The sequence below is a fragment of the Bubalus bubalis genome, chromosome 18, assembly GCF_019923935.1.
Source record: "Bubalus bubalis isolate 160015118507 breed Murrah chromosome 18, NDDB_SH_1, whole genome shotgun sequence".
In the NCBI taxonomy this organism is placed as follows: domain Eukaryota; kingdom Metazoa; phylum Chordata; class Mammalia; order Artiodactyla; family Bovidae; genus Bubalus; species Bubalus bubalis.
In genome coordinates, this window is record NC_059174.1 from 51266003 (window position 1) to 51284139 (window position 18137).

The following is an 18137-nucleotide window of genomic DNA, read 5'->3' on the forward strand; positions in this document are numbered from 1 at the left end:
TTGCTAAAAGTGTTCTCTAAGATGGACCTGCAGGGGTTGGGGGGGGGCGGGGGGGGCGGGCGGGATGAGGAATTCTGACCTTGGAGGTCTAGGCCACAATGGGATCTGATCATTTGACCACTCACTGTATTCACACAGGCATCCAGAATATATGCCAGAAACTCAAGATACTGATCAGACCTTTACACTACAGAAATTCATGACAGCTCCTTCTTTAAAGCCAAATATTCCTTTACGTGTATCACAGTCAATTGGAATTCTCTCCACACGACTTTAACAACGTGCTGACCTATGTCCTCATAAGCCCCTGACTGGCTCTGCCAACACTCAAAAGAGTTTACCGGAATCTGTGTCTCCCGAACCGCAATTCTCAAAAACCCCAATCAATCTCTTTCTTCTTGGCACCCCGGATACGGATTATTTTAGTTTTGAGACTCCAAAAGTTCTCCTAGAGGCCCCTCACGAGTTCCTTTATTCTTCCACCCTCCCCCACGCCAGTCACTTAAGGAGTCTTGGCTACTGCAGGACACCACATGGCGGAGGCGGATCTCTGGCATGTCAACATCGTTTGGGCTTCGCCTGACAAAGACGACGCAGGAAAGCGTGAGTTTAGGAGGCTCAGCTGGTGCGCCCCACGCGGGCTTCACTGCGCAAGCGCAGGAGGCTGGGCCTCTCAAACTGCGGCACACCTGCGGTTATGTCACCACTGCGCATGCCTAGTGCGTCTCTCCGGAGAGCTGCTCACTTCAGTTCAGTTCAGTCGCTCAGTCGTGTCCGACTCTCTGCGACCCCATGAATCGCAGCACACCAGGCCTCCCTGTCCATCACCATCTCCCGGAGTTCACTCAAATTCACATCCATTGAGTCGGTGATGCCATCCAGCCATCTCATCCTCTGTTGTCCCCTTCTCCTCCTGCCCCCAATCCCTCCCAGCATCAGAGTCTTTTCCAATGAGTCAACTCTTTGCATGAGGTGGCCAAAGTACTGGAGTTTCTGCTTTAGCATCATTCCTTCCAAAGAACACCCAGGACTGATATCCTTCAGAATGGACTGGTTGGATCTCCTTGCAGTCCAAGGGAGAGCTAGAGGAACTGAATACCCTAGCAACGCGCTTTTCCCACCTCGCTGTGGCCAAACCGCTCTCTAGCCCCTCCTTCCGGTCACTTTCAGGGCAGGCTTTCCTAGCAGCGGGCTTGGCCTGCAGGATTGGTCCCCAGCAGAAGTTCACCATCCTCAGCACCCCAGCTGAAGCCTGGAAAGCAAGAGGCCAGCAAACTTGAGTGGATTTTTTCAGGAAGCCGGGAGCCTATCACAACAGGATCCCCTCCACCGATGGCTGGCTACTCTCATAACTACCACACATGTCTACCACACACGCAGACACAAACACACACAAACACACGAAAAAAATCTTTGACCTCTGGAGATCATGCCTGAGATAGAGTGTGTAAAGGACCTCAATAGAACACAAAAGTATGTGCCTGAACCAGACACACACCCAGCCTTGACTGCTTTCAACCATGTCTCACTTTTCCAATGAGACTTCTGGGCATCTGTCTCCTACCACGCCCATCCTGGTCTAATGACAAGAACCCCTCTCTGTTCAGTCTCCGAAAGACCCAGGTGCATCCTGGAGTGGAGGCGAAGCTGTAGACAGAAAAGGGAGTATGAGCCAAGCATGCCCCCGCAGAACAAGCCTGGACTTTCTGGGCACTCCTATAGGGGTAGGGCCTCAACCACACTGGGCATCTCCTTGGGAAGGGAGAGAAGGGAGACCGTATCTGAGTCCCAGCAGCTACTCTACCTACAGGAAACAAAATGACTTGATTCTGATTTTGGGCTTTAGGTCAGAAAAAAAGGGGACACAGTGGGTGAGACCTGACAGAGGGTTGGAAGCCCAGACTCCTGGGGTTCCCATGGAGGAGGGGGCTGGGCGCAAGATGCCCATGTTCCTTTTGGATTCTGGTTCTGCCTCCCCCACTCAGAACCGTAGAGACCAACCCCTAGGTCTTCAAACACAATTTCTTAGCCTAGGGGTAAGGTGGGTCCAGACCCGCCCCTTCTCAGCTTCCTATAAGAAGTGCTGGAGACCTGGAACTGAAGGGTCACTCACCAATCCATCATGAAGCCATCTGCAAAACCTGAGACCTTCCTGCTGGCCATGGCGCTGCTCTGCACCCTCCTGGGTCTGGGTAAGTGACTAGGGGTCTGGACTCCTGGGACACTCGATATGAGGACTATTATAGAGCACTGTTTTCTGACACTGTTATAGAGTACTGGTTTTTCCAGTAGTCATGTATGGATGTGAGAGTTGGACTGTGAAGAAAGCTGAGCGCCAAAGAATTGATGCTTTTGAACTGTGGTGTTGGAGAAGACTCTCTGGGTATTCTTTGGAAGGAATGATGCTAAAGCTGAAACTCCAGTACTTTGGCCACCTCATGAGAAGAGTTGACTCATTGGAAAAGACTCTGATGCTGGGAGGGATTGGGGGCAGGAGGAGAAGGGGACAACAGAAGATGAGATGGCTGGATGGCATTACTGACTCAATGGATGTGAGTTTGAGTGAACTCCAGGAGTTGGTGATGGACAGGGAGGCCTGGCGTGCTGCGATTCATGGGGTCACAAAGAGTCGGACACGACTGAGTGACTGAACTGAACTGAATTGATAGAGCACTGTGCCAGATCCTCGAGGAAGAAGGGAAAGAGGAGGTGTCCCAGGAACTTAGATTCTTGGAGAAAGGCAGAGGGTAAAGGAGGAGACAAAGCCTAAGTCCACAAGGGAGGAAGAGCTAAAAAATGTGTGGTTTTGAATCTTTGAAACCGGATGGGTTTGGATGGGCTCTGCTCCTCTCCTCTCCAGCAGTGTCTCAAAATAAGACACCTTTATTCTAGAATATCAGATGAGAGTATGATTAGAGAAAAGAAAAGTGAGGCGAGGGGGAGAAGTTTCCTTGCTTCCAGAACTCTAAGCAGTTCAGCTTCCCAGTGTCCTCCCTTAGATGCATTTCAGGCAACTCCATTTTCCGCAGGACCCAGTTGCCTTGCGTCTGCGTCCCCAGTTTCCTCCTCTCTCAGGACTAAGGAGCCAGGCCCTTCTCCTCATCGTCATTGATCTTTTTTTATCTGGGATGCAGAACTCAGCCTCAGGTACTCCTGCCTGAATTTCCACTGTCTACAAGGCTCAAGCGTGGTATCCACTAGGAAGTGGGTTCTGCTTCTGAGAACCAGCTGGACCTAAAGGTTCACAAAACTCCATGAAGGACTTCCCCAGTGGTCCAGTGGTTGAGAATCTGCCTGCCAAAATGGGGGACATGGGTTCCATCCCTGGTCCAGGAAGATTCCCCATGCCCTGGGGCAACTAAGACGTTTTACCACAACTGCTGAGCCCATGCTCTGCAGCAGAAACCACCACCAATGAGAAGCCAAAGCTCAGCAAGTAGACACTAATGCCTAGTCTAATTAGACCATAATCGCTACAATTAGAGAAAAACCCACAGGAAGCAAGAAGATCCAGCAAATCAAAAATAGAAAAAAAATTAAAAGATGAGAAAAGTGTTTTAAGTCCATGGTAATCTTCAGCAGGACCCCTCACTGTCCCCAAGCTTGCTCAGGGGGTCTAGCATCCAAAGTCCCCAGCCTTGTAATTAGGTAAATTTGCTCCCTGGTCGGAACTGCTTCCGCCCCCAACCTGAAAGCAGCTTTGCTCACAGCACCATGGCATCCCTGCCAAGCTTCAGACAGATCCCTGTTCAGCAACCAATGTCCTGCCCATGAATAGCCAGGGAGACAGCTGTCCCTCTTCCTTCACATCCCCCCTCCGCCCCATTCCCCTCTGGACCAGGAAGCTGTGGCCCAAAGACTATAGCTTTCACTAGACCCCTGCTCTCTATACCACAGGGTACTCACTAAGCTGTGAGGTGTGTGTCGGTGACCGTCCCAGTTGCAGAGGAAAACTGCAGACTTGCGCCCCGGATGAGGACTCCTGCATAGTTGTCGTGACTGAGACCAACAGAAGAGGGCAGGGGCTGGTATCAGATCCTGGGGAGGTGGCGGGGCGGGGTGGGGGGGGTGCCTTCAGGGTGGCAGGTATCGCCAGGCGCTGGGAGGGACCTTTGAGTGATGATACATCAGGAAAGAGGGAAAGGCAATCTCAAGGTGGATGGTGGACAGAGAATCCGATGGAATGACAGAAACCACTGTTACCAAGGATTTCTGAAGATGAAACGCCAAGAGAGGATAGGGGAGGGGCAGATATAGAGACTTTCTTACAAAAGAAGGAATTAGGAAAGGACACGGGGGAAGAGAGAAATTCAGAGAGGGGGGAAATCTAATATCCAAAAGGTGGAGGGGTAGGTGTAGAGGCTACCCCTCTAAGAGGCTAGGGTGAGTTGCAAGGAAGGTGATCAATTTGACTCTCTGGGGGCACAAGTGATCTCCAAGGAATGCAGGCTGCAACAGACCTTTCCTGACAGGAGAAAGAGGGAGATACAGGGGCTGGTTGAGTTGGGTGTATGCTCAGTCATGTCTGACTCTTTGCAACCCCATAGACTATAGCCTGCCAGGCTCCTCTGTCAATGGGATTTTCCAGGCAAGAATACTGGACTGGCTTACAATTTCCTCCTCCAGGGCATCTTCCCACCCAGGGATGGACCCACGTCTCTTTCATCTCCTGCATTGGCAGGAGGGTTCTTTACCACTGCACCACCTGGGAAGCCCCAATATTGGCATACAGAGAGAGTATATAAGGACAGATGACCCCTGGACTCAATCTATGAGGTCCCAAAGAGTCAGACATGACTGAGCACACTTGCACCCACACGAGTGTGGGGTGAAGAGTGGAAACCCTAGGGCTGGAAGATATCACTCTGTGCTGGGGAGGGGGAAGTCCAGCGAGACCAGAAGAGACCACTTCAGGCAAGACCTGAGAGTAGCGAAGGAGGGCAACAAGAGACCATTTGTAGGAGGTCTGGGGAGTGACCCTGGGAAACCTGGAAGAGACCACTTTAGATGCAGAAGGAAATAGGTGTTACAGGGGGTGGGGATGGCAGCCGCATCCCAGCATTTGGTGGCAGGAATTCCAGGGGTCAGGGGAGGGCTGAAAGCTGGAAATGACCATTTCGCACAGGCATGGGGTTAATCATAGGTGGTCTGGAAAAGACCACTCCAGGTGCAACCCCTGCAGGATGGCAGTGGGGTGGCCATGGGGCTGAAGGGGCCACTCAGGAGAGACCAACACAGCCGGGGGCAGTGTGAAAAGGGGTTCTGTACTTAATAAACCATTTAGACGACACCCCAGGCAAATAAGGGGGTCTGACATTGGGGAGCTGGAAGAGACCGCTCTAGACAGCAGTGGGCTGGGGCAACTCTAAGGTGGGGGAGACACCGCAGGGCAAGGGTCCAGACCAGGGGCCACTGAGCCCCCGGCCCACGGCCATCCTGCAGAGGCCTCCTTGGTGGTGACCAGCTACAAGGGGTGTGCGAAATCCAGCCAGTATGAGTCCGGATTCTTCGGCATCACCATGAACCCTGAGAACTACATGGGCTCCAAGAGGCGCTGCTGCCAGAAGGATGGCTGCAACCAGGACCCCCTGCCCGGTAAGCCCCAGCTGAGCCCCACAGCTGGAGTCCCTCCCTGCCCACCCCTCCTCCGCCAGAGCCAACTGTGAGCACCTGTCACTGACCTGCGCTGTCACCGGGGCAAGCGTCTTCCTTGCACTGAGCCTCGGTTTCTTCTCCTGTAAACTGCAGTGTCCAGGGACTTCCCTGGTGGTCCACTGACTAAGCCTCCATGGTTCCTATGCAGGGGTTGGATCCCTGGTCAGGGAACTCGATTCCACAGGCCGCAATTAAGATCCAACACAGCCAAATAAAGATTGTTTTCTGAAAATGCAGTGTCCTTTACCAACTGCTGTCCCCTGAGTGGTTGGAAGGTTGGGAAAGGGACTCTCGTCTCCGATTGCCTTACCCTCCACCCTCCTCTTCAGCGTTCGTGAGAAACCATACAGAGAATGGCCTTCGGTGTCCTTCCTGCATCGCTGCCTTTATGGAAACATGCACTGCGACTGCGGAAGCGCTCTGCGTTGGCGAGGAAACCCACTGTGTCGCCGTGTCTGGCCTCGTGCGGCCTGGTAAGGGGCACCTGGAATTCGGGAGGAGGGCACAGGGGTTCCAGACAGGCCCAGAACTGGAGCCTCATGCTTCCAGATTCTAAGGGAGAGAGTGGCTCCAAAGATCTGGGGGAGAAGGTGGCTGGGGCATATGACCCTGGACTAGGAGTGGGGAGGCATTGGCGATCCTGACTCTAGTCTAAAATCCCCTCCAGCAAGTGACAAACTTGCAGTCCAGGGCTGTGGTACCAAGACCGCCTGCCACACCAAGCCTGGGACACTGGTGCCCTCAGGCTCTCGTTTGTTTACCATCAAGAAGACCAGCTGTCTTTGAAGCCCCCAGGCTTCTGGCAAGGCTGAGTGAAGAACTGAGGCCCATGTGGTGTTTGGTCTCCATTCGTTCTCAGACAGGTTCCCAGGTGTCTATAAATTAAACCAGTTAAAACAACAAGTGTAAGTCCTCATGATGTGATGCATTTCTGGGAGATGGAATGGAAAAAGCTGGGATCTCCACCCTGGGGAACCCCCTCTTTGGAAGGAAAAGAGGGAAGATGCTACCTTTTGTTAAGGGGTTACTTCCTCCCTGGTCCCCATGCTAAGTGTTTTCCATGCAGTACCTCATTTCATAATCACAACTCTGTGAGGATGAAAGTATTGCCCCCGTTTTACAGAGGAACAAACTGAGGCCCAGATTGTGGTGTAACTTGCATTTTGAAGGGGGCTTCCCTGGTGGCTCAGATGGGAAAGAATCTGCCTGCCAATGCGGGAGATGGGGGTTCAATCCCTGGGCTGGGGAAGAGCCCCTGGAGTAGGTCATGGCAACCCACTCTATTTTTGCCTGGAGAATCCCATGGACAGAGGAGCCTGGTGGGCTACAGTCCACGGGGTCATAAAGAATCAAAGCCAACTGAGTGACTGAGCAAACACACTATTAAGACAGTGGTGGTTCCAGAGAGGATGTGTTTGGCCAAATATTTACATTTGTAATAGCTGACACTTACTGAGTAGCCATTTCTGACCAATCAGGTCTCTGCCACAAAGGAATCTGACCTTTTGACTACTTACTGTATTCACACAGGCATCTGGACTATATGCCAGAAACTCAAGATGCCTATCAGACCCTTACCCTCCAGTAACTCATGACAGCTTCTTTAAAGCCAAACATTTCTTTGTATCAAATATTACATGTGTCACTGTCAATTATAATTCTCTCCACACAATTTTAATAACCTGCTGACCACAGTACTCATAAGCCCCTGACTCCCTCTGCCAACACTGTTAAATTTTACGGGAATTTGTGTCTCCCAAATTCTAATTCCTAAGAACCCCAATAAACTCTTTTTTTCTTGGCAGCCCAGATACAGATTCTTTTTCAACACCTTTGAGATTCCACAAGTTTTCACAGAGCCCCTTCACGACCTCCTTCACTTCTTCCAATCTCCTCCACGCCAGTCTCTCACTAAGTCCTGGCTACTGCCGGACACCACATTGCAGAGGCCGATCTCGGGCATGTCACCGTCGTGTGGGCTTCGCCTGACCAAGATGCAAGAAGGGCTGAGTTTAGGGTGCTCAGAGCGGGTGCGCCCTGGGAGGCCTTCACTGCGCAAGCGCACGAGGCCCAGGCCTTTCGAACCGCAGCGCACAAGGGGCCACATCACCACTGCGCATGCCTAGTGTGTCTCTCCGGAGAGCTGCGAGAGGCGCGGAGTTCCCTAGCAATGATCTTTTCCCGCCTCCCTCTCTCCGAACAGCTCTCTACCCCTTTCTCCTGATAACTTTCACACCAGGGTATCCTAGCAACCCATGCGGCCTTCAAGATTGGTCCCCAGAAGAAATTCGCCAACCTCGGCGCCCCAACTGAAGCCTGGAAAGCAAGAGGACAGAAAACTTGAGTGGATTTTTGCAAGGTGCCTCTTGAGAAATTTGTATGCAGGTCAGGAAGCAACAGTTAGAACTGGACATGGAACAACAGACTGGGTCCAAATAGGAAAAGGAGTACGTCAAGGCTGTATATTGTCACCCTGCTTATTTAACTTATATGCAGAGTACATTATGAGAAATGCTGAGCTGGAAGAAGCACAAGCTAGAATCAAGATTGCCGGGAGAAATATCAGTAACCTCAGATATGCAGATAACACCACCCTTATGGCAGAAAGTGAAGAGGAACTAAAAAGCCTCTTGATGAAAGTGAAAGAGGAGAGTGAAAAAGTTGGCTTAAAACCCAACATTCAGAAAACAAAGATCATGGCATCCGGTCCCATCACTTCCTGGGAAATAGATGGGGAAACAGTGGAAACAGTGTCAGACTTTCTTTTTTGGGGGCTCCAAAATCACTGCAGATGGTGACTACAGCCATAAAATTAAAAGACACTTACTCCTTGGAAGAAAAGTTATGACCAACCTAGATAGCATATTGGAGAACGCAGTGGCACCCCACTCCAGTACTCTTGCCTAGAAAATCCCAGGTGGGCTGCAGTCCATGGGGTCGCTGAGGGTTGGACACGACTGAGCGACTTCACTTTCATTTTTCACTTTCATGCATTGGAGAAGGAAATGGCAACCCACTCCAGTGTTCTTGCCTGGAGAATCCCAGGGACGGGGAGCCTGGTGGGCTGCCATCTATGGGGTCGCACAGAGTCGGACACGACTGAAGTGACTTAGCAGCAGATAGCATATTGAAAAGCAGAGACATTACTTTGCCAACAAAGGTCCGTCTAGTCGAGGCTATGGTTTTTCCAGTGGTCATGTATGGATGTGAGAGTTGGACTGTGAAGAAAGCTGAGCAACAAAGAATTGATGCTTTTGAACTGTGGTGTTTGAAAAGACTCGAGAGTTCCCTTGGACTGCAAGGAGATCCAACCAGTCCATTCTGAAGGAGATCAGCTCTGGGATTTCTTTGGAAGGAATGATGCTAAAGCTGAAACTCCAGTACTTTGGCCACCTCATGTGAAGAGTTGACTCATTGGAAAAGACTCTGCTGCTGGGAGGGGGCAGGAGGAGAAGGGGACGACAGAGGATGAGATGGCTGGATGGCATCACTGACTCAATGGACGTGAGTTTGAGTGAACTCCGGGAGTTGGTGATGGACAGGGAGGCTTGGCGTGCTGCGATTCATGGGGTCGCAAAGAGTCGGACACGACTGAGTGACTGAACTGAACTGAGGGGCCTACCGCAACAGGATCCCCTCTACCTATGGCTGGCTACCCTCCCCACAGCCACCCCCATCCCCCCACACACACATAAAATTACACCCCCAAAAATACACACACACACACGAAAAAATATACATACACACATGAAAAAATACACACACCGACACAAAATCTCTGATGTCTCAAGATCATGTGCCTGAGGTAAAGGATCTCAATAAAACACAAAGTATGTTTCCAAAACAGACACACACCCAACCTTGAGTGCTTCCAACTGTGCCTCAGCTTTCCAATGCGGTTTCTGGGCCTCTGGTACCTTGCGCATCCTGGCCCATTGACAAGCACCCCTCTGTTCAGTCTCTGAGAGACCCAGAAATGCATCTTGGGGTGGGGTTGGAGCTGCAGACAGAACAAACACAGAAAAGGGGGTATTGAGCCAAGCATGCTGCGGCAGAACAAGCCTGGACTTGCTGGGCGCTCCCTGGTAGGGCCTCAACCACACTGGGCACCTCCTTGGGAAGAGAGACAAGGGAGAGGGAATCTGAGTCCTAGCACTGTTCTATCCTGCAGGAAACAAAATGACCTGATTCTGATCTTGGGCTTCAGGTAAGAAAAAAAAAGGAGGGAGGGGGGGCACAGGGGGATGAAGGGGATGAGACAAGATGGAGAGAGGCTTGGAAGCCCAGACTCCTGGGGTCCCCATGGAGAAGGGGGCTGAGCACAAGATGCCCATGTTCCTTTTGGATTCTTGTTCCACCTCCCCCACTCAGAGCTACAGAGACCTACCCTCAGATCTTACATCATCTTTCTTAGCCAGGGGGCAAGGTAAATCCAGACCCTCCCCTTCTCACCTTCTTATAAGATGAGCTCGGGACCTGGGACTGCATCTTCACTCATCCAACCATCATGAAGCCTTACACAAAACCTGAGAGTTTCCTGCTAGCCCCCATGCTGCTCTGCACCCTCCTGAGTCTGGGTAAGTGACTAGGGGTCTGGACTCCTGGAATCCTGAAATGAAGACTAATGGGAGAGCATTTAGCCAGGTCCTTGAGGGTGAGGGGGAAAGAGGAGGTGTCCTGGGAATTCAGATTCATGGAAAAGGCAGAGGGTAAAAGAGAAAGCCTGGGTTCCCATGGGAGGAAGAGTTCAAAAACATGTGGGTTTAAATCTCTGAGAAAGGAAGGGTTTGGATGGGCTCTGCTCCCCTCCCCTCTGACAGTGTCTCAAAATAAAATACCTGAATTCTAGGAATTCAGATAAGAGTATGATTAGAAAAAAGAAAAGTGAGGTGAGGGGGAGAGATTTCCTTTCTCCCAGGACTCTCAGGAGTTCAGGTCCCCAGTGTCTTCTTTCCTTAGATGCAATTCAGGCAACTCCACTTTCCCCAGGACCCAGTTCCCCTGTGTCTGGGCCCCAGTTGCCTCCTCTCTCAGGACCAAGGAGCCAGGCCCTTGTCCTCCTAGTCCTCGATCTTCCTTCTTGACCTGGGTTGCAGATCCCAGCCTCAGGTACCCCTGCCTGAGTGACTATGCTGTCTACCAGACTTAAATGTACCCACAAGGAAGAGGGTCCCACTTCTGAGAATCAGCTGGACCTGAAGGTTCACAGAAGTCCATGAAGGACTTCCTCAGTGGTCCAGTGGTTGAGAATCTGCCTGCCAATGCAGGTGACATGGGTTCGATCCCTGGTCCAGGAATATTCCACATGCCTTGGGCAAACTAAGCCCTCGTGCCACAGCTACTGAGCCCATGCTCTAGAGCCTGTGCTCTGCAACAGGAGGAGCCACCACAAATGAGAAGCCCAAGCACCGCAATGAGAGAGTAGCCCCCACTCACTACAACTGGAGAAACACCCACAGGAAGCAAGGACAACCCAAAATAGCCTAAAATAGAAAAAAGAAAATTAAAGGATAAAAAAAAAAAAAAAAACGCATGGAAACCTTCAGCAGGACTCCTTACTATTCTCCAGCTTTCTCAGAGGGCCCTAGTGTCCAAATTCCCCAACCCTGTAAGTAGGTAAACTTGCTCCTTGATGGAGTTGCTGTCCACCCCTTGAAGCAGCCTTGCTGGCGGCAATCTAGTGTATCTGATGGAACTTCAGATAGTTCCCTGTTCAGCGGCTAATGTCCCTCTTGTGAATAACCAGGGAGACACCTTTCCCTCTTCCTTCAGACCCTCCGCCCCATCCCCTTCTGGACTCAGAAGTCATGGCCCAGGGACCACACCACTTGGACTAGAGCCTCTCTCTCTATACCTCAGGGTACCCACTAAGCCGTGAGGTGTGTATCAGGGATGGAGCCATATGCATTGGAGAAACGAAGACATGCGCCCAGGACGAGGACACCTGCATCGTCATCACAACTGAGACTAACAATAGTAAGAGGGTAGGGAATAGCGTCAGATCCTGGGGAGGTGGGGGGTGCTTTCAGGGTATCAGATACTACCATGCTCTGGGAGGAACCTTTGAGTGAAGAAGGGGCGAGAAAGAGGGAAAGGAGGAAAGAGAATCCAGTGGAATGACAGAAACCACTGTTGCCAAGGATTTCTGAAAATGAGACTCCAAAGACATGATGGGGGAGGGGCAGATATAGAGAATTTCTTAGGCAAGAAGGGATTAGGAAAGGACACAGGGGAAGAGTGAAATCCCTGGTGGGGGGCGGGAATCTAATATGCAAAAGGTGTAGGGGTGGGTGTAGAGAAGACGGGTGAGTTGCAAAGAATGTGATTAGGTTGACTCTGTAATCAGGCATAGCCCACCAGGCTCCTCTGTCCGTGGGATTTTCCAGGCAAGAATACTGGAGTGGCTTGCCATTTCCTCCTCCAGGGGATCTTTCCAACCCAGGGATTGAACCAGCATTTTGTGTCTCCTACATTGGCAGTGGGGGTTTTTACCACTGCACCACCTGGGAAGCCCCAGCATTGGAACAGAGAGAGAGACAGAGAGAGATAAGGACAGATAATCCAAGGACTCAGTCCATGAGTTTGCAAAGAGACAGACAGGACTGAGCACCCACCCACCCAAGCTCTTGGGGTACAGAGCAGAAACCCTAGGGCTGGAGGAGACCAACTTTGGTGGGAGGGGGAAGGCCAGGGAGACTGGAAGAGACCATTTCAGGCAAGACCTGAGAGTAGCCAAGAAAGGCAGCAAGAGATCATAAGTAGGAAGTCTGGGGAGTGACCCTGGGAAATCTTAGACGAAGAAGGAGACGGGTGTTACAGGGTGGTGGCTGAGGGCTGCATCCTAGGATATGGTGGAAGGAATTCCAGGGGGCAGGGAAGGGCTGAAGGCTGGAAGAGACCATTTCACACAGGTCTGGGGGTAGTCATAGGTGGCCTACCTAGAAAAGACCTCTCCAGGTGTGACCTTTAGAGAATGGCAGTGAGGTGGCTGTGGAGCTGAAGGGACCACTCAGGAGAGACCAACACAGCCGGGGGCGAAGGGAGGAAGGGTTGGGTTCAATACTCAACCCTCCAGGCCTTGCCCCAGACAGATAAGGGTATATGACTTTGGGGAGATGGAAGAGGCCTCTCTAGACAGCAGTGGGCTGGGGAAGCTGTAAGGTGATGGAAATACCCCAGGACCAGGGTCCAGACCAGGACTCCTGAGTCCTCTGTCCACCCTCATGATGCAGAGGGCTCCGTGGACGTGACCAGCTACAAGGGGTGCTCAAAATCCAGCGAGTGTGACCCGGGATTCCTCTCCATCACTGTGGCTCCGGAGAACACATGGGGTCCAACACGTGCTGCTGCCAGAGCGATGGCTGCAACCACAATCCCCTGCCTGGTAAGCCCCAGCTGAGCCCCACGGCTAGAGTCCCTCCCTGCCCACCCCTCCCCCACCAGAGCCATCTGTGAGCACCTGTCACTGACCTGCGCTGTCACCAGGCAAGCGTCTTCCTTGCGCTGAGCCTTGGTTTCTTCTCCCGTAAACTGCAGTGACTAAGACTCCATGCTCCCTATGCAGGGGTTGGATCCCTGGTCAGGGAACTCGATTCCACAGGGCGCAACTAAGATCCAGTCAAATAAATATTATTTTCTAAAAATGCAGTGCCAGTTAGTGACCGGTGTCCCCGTGCTGGTTGTGAAGTTGGAAAGGACTTAATGTCCCCGTGCACCTTACCCTCCACCCTCCTCCCCAGCATTCAGGAGAAATCTGACAGAGAATGGCCTTCAGTGTCCTTCCTGCTCCACCTTCCTCAAGGAAACATGTACCCCGACTGAGGAAACGTTCTGTTTGGGTGAAGAAACCCGCTGTGTCACCATGACTGGCCTCAGGCACCCTGGTGAGGGGCACCTGGATTTCAGGAGGAGGGCACAGGGTTCCCAGAGGGTCCCAGAACTGGAGCCTCATTATTCCAGATTCTTAGGGAGAAAGTGGCTCCAGAGAAATGGAGGAAGGTGGCTGGGGCATGACCCCTGGATTGGGAGCGGGGAGGCATTGGAGATCCTGATTCTAGTCTGAAATCCTCTCCAGCAGATGTCAAATTTGCTTCCCAGGGATGTGCTATGGAGAACGCCTGCCACATCAAGCCTGGGACCCTGGTGCCCTCAGGCTCTCATTTGCTGACCATCAACAAGATCAGCTGTCTTCCAAGCCCCCAGGCTTCTGGCAAAGCTGAGTGAAGAACTGAGGCCCATGTAGTGTTTGGTCTCCATTCCTTCTCAGCTATAGCTTCCCACGTGTCTATAAATTAAACGAATCAACAGAACAAGGCTGAGTCTTTGTGCTGTGATGCATTTCAGGGAGATGGGATGCAAAAAGCAGGGGTCTCAACCCTGTCGAACCCCCTCTTTGGAATGAGGAGAGGGAAGATGCTACCTTTTGTTAAGGGATTACTTCCTGCTGGGTCCCTATGCTAAGTGTTTTCCACGAGAGAGCTCATTTCATAATCACAACTCTGTGAGGTTGAAAGTATTGTCCCCATTTTACAGAGGAACAAACTGAGGCACGGATTGTGGTGTCACTTGCCTTTGGTCAAACAGTTGGGAGCGTCAGACTCCAGAGTGCATGATCACCTCTCCCGGTTAACCTCTTTTTGCCTCAGTTTCATGTTTGTAAGTGGTGGATATTAATATTTATAACCTCACAGAGCTATTTGAATGGTCAAATGAAAGAAAACTAAAAAAGGACTTAGTGCAGTGCCTAGCACCTTAAAGGGGGCTCTCCTGGTTGCTCAGATGGGAAAGAATCTGCCTAATAATGCAGGAGAGGCAGGTTTGATCCCTGGGTTGGGATGATCCCTGGAGGAGGGCATGGCGGCCCCAGCATTCTTGCCTGGAGAATCCCATGGGCAGAGGAGCCTCGCGGACTGCAGTCCATGGGGTCACAAAGAGTTGAACACAACTGAGTGACTGAGTAGAGGCACTAGCACCTTTAAGACAGTGTTGGTTCTGGAGACAATGTGTCTGGCCAAAAGCTACTATCCTAATAGCTGCCACTTACTTACTTAATAGCTGAGTAGGCATTAGTTGGCAGGTGCTAGACCTTGGCGGAGAAGGCAATGGCACCCCACTCCAGTACTTTTGCCTAGAAAATCCCATGGACGGAGGAGCCTGGTGGGCTGCAGTCCATGGGGTCGCTAAGAGTCGGACATGACTGAGCAACTTCACTTTTACTTCTCACTTTCATGCATTGGAGAAGGAGGTGGCAATCCACTCCAGTGTTCTTGCCTGGAGAATCCCGGGTACAGGGAAGCCTGGTGGGCTGCCATCTATGGGGTCGCACAGAGTCAGACACGACTGAAGCGACTTAGCAGCAGCAGCAGCAGCAGACCTTGGCATCTATCAGGATAGACTGAATTATGCTAAGGTAACAAAGAAGTCCCCAAACTCAGTGGTTTAAAACAACAATGTTGTGTTACTGACAAAGGTCTATATAGTCAAAGCTATGGTTTTTCCAGTAGCCATGTATGGATGTGAGAATTGGATCACAAAGAATGCTGAGTGCCAAAGAACTGATCCTTTTGGAGTGTGCTATTGGAAGAAACACAAGCTGGAATCAAGATTGCCGGGAGAAATATCAATAACCTCAGATATGCAGATGACACCACCCTTATGGCAGAAAGTGAAGAGGAACTAAAAAGCCTCTTGATGAAAGTGAAAGTGGAGAGTGAAAAAGTTGGCTTAAAGCTCAACATTCAGAAAATGAAGATCATGGCATCCGGTCCCATCACTTCATGGGAAATAGATGTGGAAACAGTGGAAACAGTGTCAGACTTTATTTTTATGGGCTCCAAAATCACTACAGATGGTGACTGCAGCCATGAAATTAAAAGATGCTTACTCCTTGGAAGGAAAGTTATGACCAACCTAGATAGTATATTCAAAAGCAGAGACATTACTTTGCCAACAAAGGTTCATCTAGTCAAGGCTGTGGTTTTTCCAGTGGTCATGTATGGATGTGAGAGTTGGACTGTGAAGAAGGCTGAGTGCTGAAGAATTGATGCTTTTGAACTGTGGTGTTGGAGAAGACTCTTGAGAGTCCCTTGGACTGCAAAGAGATCCAACCAGTCCATTCTGAAGGAGATCAGCCCTGGGATTTCTTTGGAAGGAATGATGCTAAAGCTGAAACTCCAGTACTTTGGCCACCTCATTTGAAGAGTTGGCTCATTGGAAAAGACTCTGATGCTGGAAGGGATTGGGGGCTGGAGGAGAAGGGGACGACAGAGGATGAGATGGCTGGATGGCATCACTGACTCGATGGACATGAGTCTGAGTGAACTCCGGGAGTTGGTGATGGACAGGGAGGCCTGGAGTGCTGTGATTCATGGGGTCGCAAAGAGTCGGACACGACTGAGCGACTGATCTGATCTGATCTGATTGGAAAAATCTCTTCAGAGTCTCTTGACTGCAAGGAGATCAGACCGGTCAATCCTAAAGGTAATCAACCCTGAATATTCATTGGAAGTACTGATGCTGAAGTTCCAATACACTGGTCACCTGATGTGAAGAACTGACTCACTAGAAAAGACTGATGCAGGGAAAGATTGAAGGCACGATGAGAAAGGGACAACAGTGGCTGAGATGGTTTGATGGCATCAATGACTCAATGGACATGAGTTGAGCAAGCTCCTGGAGATGGTGAAGGACAGGGATGTCTGGAGTGCTGCAGTCCACGATGATGCAAAGAGTTGGATACAACTGAGCGACTGAACAAGAACATTAGTCAATTAACGCTATGATAATGTTGTATAACAAACCATCCCCAAATTGAGACTTGTAACAAAATGCGTTCTGCTTCTTCTGGTTTGTAGGTATCTGGGGCGGCTCTGTTTCAGGTTATGAACTTGTGGGTTTCGCTCCAGTTTGGGAGAGGGACTCTAGTTCTCCTCCATGGGGTTTCAGTCTTCTGGGATCTGTGGCTCCCTGGCTAATATCTTTCTCATGGCAGATGACAGGGACAGAAAGCCCAAGTGCACCAAAGGTCCCTGAGGAGGTTGGGGATGCTAACATTCCATGGAGTAAAGTAAATCATATGGTTTAAAGCCAACCTCAGTAGAGTAGGGAAGGATGCTCCTCCTTCCATGGCCCTAGTGAACCCCAGGGGGAGAGGCGGAAGAAGAGCAGTCTGGCCCCCTTTGGCCCCACCCCCACCCCTGCCAGACAAGTTTCGTAACCAACATGATCTCTTAGGGTCATGAACTGAAAATGATCCACTTTATCTTCACAACCACTCCTTGTGATAGGCACTATTATTCTCAACCCTGTTTTCAGAAAAACCTGAGGTTCAGAGAAGGAACATCACATTGGACATCCCCATGCAGCTAAAAAGTGACAGAGGTTAAGATTTTAATCACTGGGTCCTGTTGAGAGGGAGAAAGAGACCACATCTCAGAGAGGGGACACGCCTGTATCAGTTATCCATCCTTTGCTATATAACAAGCCCCTCCAAACCTCACTTAGAATAATTGCCTATATAAACATATTTATATAGTTTTATTTACTTGGTTGTATTGGGTCTTAGTTGCAGCTCACAAGGCCTCCATCGACTCTTGCAGGATCTTCCTTGCAGAGCATGGACTCTGTAGCTGCAGCTCACAGGCTCAGTTGCTCTGCGCCATGTGGGATCTTAGTTCCCCCACTAGGGATTGAACTTGAATTCCCTGCATTGCAAGGCAGATTCTTTTTCTTTTTTTTAAAAAGAAAACTTATTTATTTGGATTACATAAATTTGATTACTTTTTAAAGAAAATTTGTTTGGCTGTACCAGGTGTTAGTTCTGGCATGTGGAGTCTTTAGTGATGGTATTGGAAACCTTTAGCTGTAGCATGTGAACCCTCAGTTGTGGATTGTAGGATCTAGTTCCTTGACCAGGGATCAAATCTGGGCCCCCTGCACTGGCAGCACAGCCATGCAGGACCCCTTTTGTGGCACATGGACGCTCTAGTTGTAGTTCCCAGGATCAGATGATCAGTGGCATCTGGGAACTTGTTACCCCCCAGGGATTGAACTTCAATCCTCTGCATCGCAAGGCAGATTCATAACCACTGGACCACCAGAGAAGCCTCTAGAATAACTGTCTTGTATTTACCTCATTCCATGGGTAGGCAATTTGGTCTAGGATCAGCTGGAGGATGGCTCAGCTGCCGGTCAGCTAGGCAGCTCTCTTTCAGAGGGCCAACACTAATTGGGGTGTCCTGGCTGACTGGGCCACATGTTATCTAATCGCCGTGCAGGTTAGCCTGGACTTCCCCATGTGGTCATGGTGGCAGGGGTCCCCAGGGCAGCAAGAGAGATCATCCCAATCCATGAGCACTTGTCAAGCTTCTGCTTGCATCACATTTGCTGTGAGTCCAGTAGTCAAGCAGATCCAAAGACCAGGTCTAAAGTCAGAAGGGTCTATCCAAGGCCATGGCTGCAGAAATGCTGAACAGACTGGGGGC

General features: G+C 50.6%; 1 protein-coding gene across 1 annotated transcript; it reads left to right on the forward strand.

The window, feature by feature from the left end:
• Positions 1-2122: 2122 nt before the first annotated feature.
• Positions 2123-13964, forward strand: LOC102406233 (phospholipase A2 inhibitor and Ly6/PLAUR domain-containing protein). Its single transcript, XM_045163220.1, has 8 exons — positions 2123-2192; positions 3076-3147; positions 3898-4014; positions 5443-5595; positions 5985-6128; positions 6323-6433; positions 13395-13538; positions 13730-13964. The coding sequence occupies exons 1-8, from the start codon at positions 2123-2125 to the stop codon at positions 13876-13878; spliced, it is 960 nt and encodes a 319-aa protein (XP_045019155.1). The 3' UTR covers positions 13879-13964.
• Positions 13965-18137: the final 4173 nt, after the last annotated feature.